The 7,482-nt window shown below is 42.1% G+C and overlaps 1 protein-coding gene across 4 annotated transcripts; it reads right to left on the bottom strand.

Moving 5' to 3' along the window:
- Window positions 1-321: 321 nt before the first annotated feature.
- On the bottom strand, window positions 322-5,191 carry fbxo30b (F-box protein 30b). Of its 4 annotated transcripts, none has more exons than XM_044049865.1 (4): window positions 4,951-5,191; window positions 3,771-3,820; window positions 1,486-3,547; window positions 322-1,038 (listed from the first exon to the last, which is right to left on the bottom strand). In XM_044049865.1, the coding sequence occupies exons 1-4, from the start codon at window positions 5,014-5,016 to the stop codon at window positions 844-846; spliced, it is 2,373 nt and encodes a 790-aa protein (XP_043905800.1). In that variant the 5' UTR covers window positions 5,017-5,191; the 3' UTR covers window positions 322-843. The 4 variants fall into 4 exon arrangements, with proteins under 4 accessions (XP_043905800.1, XP_043905802.1, XP_043905801.1 ...); XM_044049867.1 differs by lacking the exon at window positions 4,951-5,191 and adding an exon at window positions 4,864-4,928; XM_044049866.1 differs by lacking the exon at window positions 3,771-3,820 and having other exon boundaries at window positions 4,951-5,013.
- Window positions 5,192-7,482: the final 2,291 nt, after the last annotated feature.

Below are 7,482 nucleotides of genomic sequence, written 5' to 3'. Positions count from 1 at the left end.
TGCTAGTATTTCAAATGGCAGTAGGACATTTGAATTAGCCTTAGACCAGTTTATTTCAATTTATCTGTCTTTATTAGACAGTGATGAAAGTAATGACTATCCTCCTGTCCCTGCCCAGATTTAGAGTAGGGGTATTGCAATTAATAAAAACATACATTCTTTGCTGTTAATGAACAATTAACCCTTCTACCTGCCCATCAAACTTACAGTAGCACTCAGTTTTAAGTCAATATACTGTATGTGGAGCACATTATCAGGCATGAAGTTTTAAAAGTTTCTTAATTTTACTTTTAACTACATGAAATGACCAAACAGACTGGAGGAATTATTTGCCGGCAGTGTGAAAAGGCAAAGGTTGTCAAGATTTTATTAAATAGTAGCAATTTACATACATTATTGGGACATTAATTCATTCATTACCTCATTCTTGACATTCCAGACTACAGACTTGCATTAAGTTGACGCTCTTAGCTTGAATCAGAAAGACCAACAATGAAGGAACAACTCTTGTGTCGCTTCTGTCAGTAGAAATAATGCAATAACCAAGTATCTCATTATCTCAAATATAGAATATAAATCTATTGTGCATATTTGTCTACATGAGGAAAAATATACTTTAGTTTAGTGGGGTTGCATTTTCAGCAAAGGTTCATGCAAAGCTATATGTATGTGTTTACCCACAACAACAGACACAAAGGGTGTTCATTGATTAAGGCATCTTCATAAATCCATAGTGAAATGCAAGAAAAGTTCATTTTTTTCAAATTGAAAATCTTTGATTGCAACATCCACATAATACTACAGTGACTCTGGTGCCATCTGTGAGAGGTCGGCCTTGTGTGCTCAGGTGTTAATGTGACGCAGGACACGGCGCAGTGAGTGTCCATCTCGTGCAGGGCACATGGCAGGGAGAGGTATAGGTTCAGTCTTGTGCTCGACCACGTTGAAGTGGCACCTTTTAAGATGGTCCGACATGCTGGGGAGGTCACAGAAAGCCCAGGACGACACCGGGCTGAAGGCAGTGGTGAATCTCCACACCTGCAACAATAAATAAAAAAAAAGGATAATGTGATGAAGAAGCCAAAACATGCAAACATTTCAGTGGGACTCTTATCTGTAGCTACATATTGTTACTCTGATTCACAGTTTCCCCAACATGACAAACTTCTTTATAAATTTAAAGATCCAGTGTGTAAAATTCCAGTGGTATTTGTTGTTGTTCATGTTATTATATTGCCTCAATTTGGTCTTTGTCTGAACAGAAATGATGTGACATATATATATATATATATATATATATATATATATGCTGCATTCTTCATCTGAAAATAGGCTCTGTGATGTAATACTATTAGATGTGTGTAAATGTAAATACATGCAGGCCACAAAACTACACCGTTTGCATACTGTAGACCTCAACACTATTATACTGAGCAAAAGACAGAGAATCATTAATGTACAGAAGTGATTTGGTTGTCTGCTTACTCTATTTTTGACCTGCCATGAGACAGTGCCATGAGCATTGGGGCCTCGTCTTCGCTCCCACTGCAGCTCCACTACACCCCTGGTCTGGAGGAGACTGGCACACACTTCCCTCATAGTCCGAGAAACCAGTGAGAGCTGGCACAGGCTGAAACTGTCCAGGAACCCAGCTATGTGCCACAGTATCTCAATGGGAAGCCCACTTAATTGGTCAGACTGGGATTCACCTGGAAGTTTAGCCCTTGGGCAAGGTTGAACGCCAAAGGACCTGAGGTGCCTGTCATGGACAACCTTGGCTCCCTGGGTGGATGGATAAAACCTCCGCTGGGAAAATGTGCAGCCATAATAAGCCAGGGGACAGCGGTGCTCCATCCAACCATTAAGACCAGCATGAATGTCACCATGGACATTTGAGAAATGGGAAGAAAACTGGTCCCGGCGGAATGACTGGCCACAGACGAAGGGGAACATATGCTGGTGCCTGGGGTTTGAAGGGAGATAGTGGTTATATGGGACCGCCTCAACCTCCTGAGCTTCCAGCACAAGGCCAAGGCGAAGAGTGTGGAAAGGGCTGGGGTAAGAGAGCTGAGGGGCAGCATGATCACAGGCAGAAGCAGAGGCCATGTCACCCACTCTGGTGTTGGTTACTAAGATTGCTGCAGGGAAAGTGAAAGTCTGTGTGCCAAAGTCAACACAGTGGCCATCAACATAGACTGTATCAGAGATTCTTCTGCACTCTCTAGACTCTTCTAAACAGAACAGCAGCGCTGCCGTGATAAGATCAATCTCTCCCAGTCCCATTGGGTCATCATCATGCTGCAGATCTGAGGTGTCAACAGCTTTGTCCTCCATTTTGGGTTGCATACATGGTGACTTATCTGGCAGGGAACCTATATGTCCGTTGGGTAATGAACATTGGCTCTGGTCCCTATAAACCTGGTAATTGTGGAACTTCTGCTTAGACCTATGGCTTTCTAATAGAGCTTGCCCTCTGTCTTCCAGGACCACATGGTCAGCCCTCTGTGCCACACCCTGGGTGACACAGATTGGAGATATCATCTGAATGGTCACTGGCTCTTGCGTGATTCCAGCATGCATATCATCTTGTACCTCAACAGCTGTCTCCTGAAAAGCCCCTGTTGCTCCTGACTCAGGTCTATTAATTAAGCTTAACATTTTCTGATCTGTTCCTTTAGGTGCCCCATTTCCACTTAAACAGTTAGAACAAACACTTTTCTCCATCTGTCTTTTACTTAAACCCTCAGTAACTTCAAATGATTTGTCCTCCAGTCCATTCTGAAGTTCTCCATTGCTGCTTGGTATACTCTCCTGCACAGCAGCTGCACTGTTCACACCCACTGTGCTGCTGTGAACAGAATTGACACTGCTAACAAAATCCAAAGCAGCAGCTAAACTCCGTGCAGTCTCTACTGTGGCTTCATAAAGTTTACTGAAGTGTTCCTCCTTCAAGCCATTAATTCCACAAACAATCTTCTCCTTTGCTGAGCCTGAGGCAGATGTTGGCAAGGCTGGTTCCACTGGCCTGCTCTCTTTACTAACCAGGACATGTGGCTTTCTCTCTGCAGTTGGAGCCATGGCGATCACCTTAAGAGACTCAAGTAGTGTCCGCTGATCCTGAAGGGCAAGCGCCATATCCAACTGCTCCACGTCCTCCACCCCACGACTCAGGCTTTCATAAGATGTGTAGTCCAGGCAGCTAACAGGCCATCTGTTCCATTCCATAGTGCAGCATACCAGTCCTGCCGGACACACCTCCAGGTGTCCATACATTTGGTTGCGAACCAGCATGACAGGACAGCCATAGCCACTGTTTAGACAGGGTACCTTCAACAGGGGACACAAAAGATGGTGCTCATCTCCTTTGCAGGAGTGAAACACAGCACCACACACTTGAGGACAAGTGATGAGGTCACAGGAAATGCCTGGTTTAGGTCTGACCATGCATCTCTGGTTAACACAGGCCATACAGTGAATATGGTCCTTCTCCATCTTCAGAGCTGAAGGGGTAAAAAGTACCCGAGTGTGACTGAGGAAATCCACTGACCTGCAAGATAAATGAAAAATCTAAATGTGAGTATAAAAGATAACACATGTTAAATTAATAGTACTGAGTATCAGATTATTATTAACACCTGTATGACATTAATGAATCACACACTAATGCACAATAATTTGTGTAAAGTAGCCTTACAAAACTTTAACTGCACACATACAGTATGATATTAAATCCAAGTTGTGGGCCTGTCTTGAAGAGCTGCTATACTTACTCCAGACCATTAGATGTCACTGTGCTTTCAGGGATTGTTGAGCTTAAAACCTGGGAAAACATTGCAGTCTTCATGTCACACTAAACTCACTTAAAAATATATTGCTTTCAGTGTGTGAAACAGTTTCACAAACTAGCAAGTATCTAGTATCACTCACTATATGAAAAGAACATTTAACATCACCCACAACATCTTGTATTTGAACATCTGACAAACACCTCTAGTGCAGCTGTGCAGTTGAATGATCACATACAAAACAAATGATCACATTCACCACAATTTTCCTTCTTATAAATGAGTCTGTTTTACTGTTTCTTATATTGCATCTTGTCATCTTTAATTTGACTATTTAACTTGTTATTCTTGTATATTTTATGTATTAATTGCAGTGTCTTAATTCATTTACCTTTTAATTGTTGTTTACTGAGCAATGTGCACTACATTGTATGCGTGTTCATGTAGTGACAATAAATTAGATTTTGTATTGTGCACTGTAAATGTTGGGACAGTGATAGCTGAGTAATGGAACCATCTGTTAAATCTTTGCCAAGTACATATTTGGGTTTTTCTAGAACTGACATTATTTTTGCTGTAAAGTATAAGAAAAATACATTATTTTGCAAATAAGAGAGTGAGAGGTTGTCAACAGAGCAGCTGTATACATTGGAAACCTTATATCACCTGACTCAACTAGCCATCAACCCATCGTTTCCTGAATACATCCTGACTTGTGATGCATATAATTCCAGTTATGGATTTCTTAACTGTCGAAGACTCCGAATTAAGTGCGCATTCAACTGAGCAGAAAGTGGCTTGTAACTGATAGTCGAAGTTTACTGACAACAAACATTACTATTATGTAAATAACCGACGATACAACGACGGCAATCTTTTGCTAAGGTGTTCCGCAGTTTGTATACATACTCATACTAAAAGCTCGTTTCTTGTCAACTGCCCCATCACAATTAAAGCAACTTGTTTATTGGAACAATGACACAGCTAGCAGCGGCTAATGTTGGCTAACAACAGCTAGCCTGCTCCGAAGTTAAACGGTTCTCAATAAAGTTGCGTTTGCATACGAGTAGATTCTCACCTTATGCGTGTATAGGCAGGTAAACGTTTCGTTATACGTCGTATAATCGTTTCTTCTGTATAAATATAATTAGCTACTAACAGTTACCTCTGTGGAACATAGATGTATCATAGGACTGGGTAGAGAGAGCACCGCTCCCTGTCTTGAAGACATTTTCCAGTGGCCACTCCTGGTACTGCAACAGAAAATACTCTTGCGGCACAAGCAATTTTCCCATTGAACACAATAGTAAAAAAGACGTATTTAACACCTGGAGACATGAACTTAGAATCTTCCTAAAGGCCATAAAAGGCCGTTTTTCACAGCGTGACGTCACAGCTGTGTACGAGCCCGTCAAAGCGCGGCCATGTGGCTTCTCGGGAACGGCGCTACGGTCAGGCAACCGTACTATACGAGACCTTTACGAGAAATGTGAATAAATGAAGGCAATGGGGTGTTTGTCTTTTACATTTAAAAAAAATATTACGACAAAGCAGGTTTTAGTTATTTATTCGTCGCCTGTTAGCATTTATATTACGGGGCAGATGACGACGTGGACTGTGGCGCTGTGACCGTGTGATGCACTGAGACCTGCGGTCTTCTCACCAGCGATTTCCGGGGAGGCTGGTTTTCTTATCATCACTATCGGTTCATAAAGTTACTGATAAATGTGAAGAAAACATTAATTAGAATTGAAGATAAACGTGTTGAGTGAAATAATCTGGAGTGATAAAACTATTTTTAACACGTTGTTATTGTTCCTAATAATATGATCATGAGTCTGCAGATTTTGTGGCCTGACTTTATTTCAGTTTTTTATGATCACTATATTAATATAATGTAAGAATGATGTTAATATAATTTTGATAATAATGCACACTCTATGTATTTTTCGTAGTTTTTTTTCAGTTTACAGTAACTTTGATTATTATCATACAGTATGTATCCGTGAAATGACGAGCTGAGGCGGATTATAAATATACTAAACATTTTAAATGAAATGCTTTAATATCACAGCAAACACTGACAGCAGCTAACTATGTCACTCCCATCATGCCTCTGACAGTTCATGAACGCGCAAGTAGAGAACGCGGACGGCTCGTTCACAAAGCCGAGAGGTATTATGGGAGTAACACTACTGCGCATGCTATGGGCCGCTCAACCCGGAATTAAACAAACTTGCGGCACAAAGAAAGTACTGTCAGCAAGTAAAGTGGTGATCATTATACACTGAGCGCACTCACTTGTACGTGGCACACCTACTATTTATAGGTGACAAAAACGTGATTGATTTGTTTATTTATCGATAGGGGTAATACTGTCGGCAGAGTAGCAATTTAAAAAGTGCGTTGCCAAGCAACATGCGTCCTCCATATATGGTAATGTAGTTGTCCTTTGATATATCATCGTCACATGATCAGCTGTCCTTTAATACAACATGGACTTGCCCTACATATAAAGCTGACACCTGGCGTTCAGACACCATTTGACGTCCAGACGTTTAGAGAGCATCTTACTTCAGGACAGCAACTGAACAAATCAACCTCCAAGAATCCACAGATATGCTTTCCAGCATAGCCCAATGGCCACCTTGCAGACCCGGAAAGAGGTTGAGATTAAGGTTTAGCAAGAGGAGAACAGGGCTCTGAAAGAAGAAGTGACTGTTCTTAAGCAAAATGAGTTCAGTTGGAGCTTAAAATATGCTTAAAGAAGAAACACACTCACACTAGGGTCTATATTTTAAACATGCTGACTGAAAAAACCTAGCTAGCTGAAGAACAGCGAGGCCTACTGGGCAGCCAAGGTGGAAACCCTTTATGCCAGCATGGAAAAGTAGTCAGCTCAGAGAGATAACATGAAGGAGAAGGATCAAGGAAGTTGAGAGGGAGAAGCAGGACTGGAAAATGGCAGAGACCAGGACCAGCAGTCTGATTTGCCAACTCAAGAACCAGCTTCCTGAAGAAAGAGGAGCACAGGCCTCCAAAGGTGGAGGGAGCCAAGGTCAACGAGCTGGAGGCCAGTTGTAAAGAAAAACTGCATAACCTGAATGCAGGCATGGAGAAGGAGTTGGCTCTAAGAGATAATGTCTGGAGGAGGAAGGTAGAAGAGCTTGAGACAGAGAAGCAGCAACATGCTGAGAGCTGGTAAAAGGGGCAGCAAGAATGGCAGACTGCAGAAGCCAGCACCAACAGTCTGATCTGCCAACTGAAGGACCAGCTTCAGGCACTGATGGAGGACAACAAGCTTCCAAAGGAAGGAGCCCCAGACTGCTGCTGTGCCATGTTTGCCCACAACAACACTGAGCTGGAGATGAGGTGGAAAAGCTGCACAACCTCAACACAAGCATGGATAAGGAGTTAGCTGTGAGGTAAAATGTCTGGAGAAAGAGAGTGAAGGAACTGGAGAGAGGGAGATGTTGAGAGGCGGTGAAGGAGTGAGACTGGCAGATGATTACCCCCACCCACTTACCTTTTCTTTCTCTCCTTCCTTCAGTCCATCCAAAAAGAAAAAAATAACTTTGACCACACATAAGTGTCTTCTGTTCCATGCAGTAACCACTCACAAACAGAAGAGGTCAGTGTTGCACTGTTCTTGTATTTTTTTTCGAGTAATGGTTAGATTCAGACTGAGGACAGGAGA

Source organism: Solea senegalensis, linkage group LG17, assembly GCF_019176455.1.
Source record: "Solea senegalensis isolate Sse05_10M linkage group LG17, IFAPA_SoseM_1, whole genome shotgun sequence".
NCBI lineage: Eukaryota > Metazoa > Chordata > Actinopteri > Pleuronectiformes > Soleidae > Solea > Solea senegalensis.
This window is presented reverse-complemented; position numbering and strand designations above follow the sequence as displayed.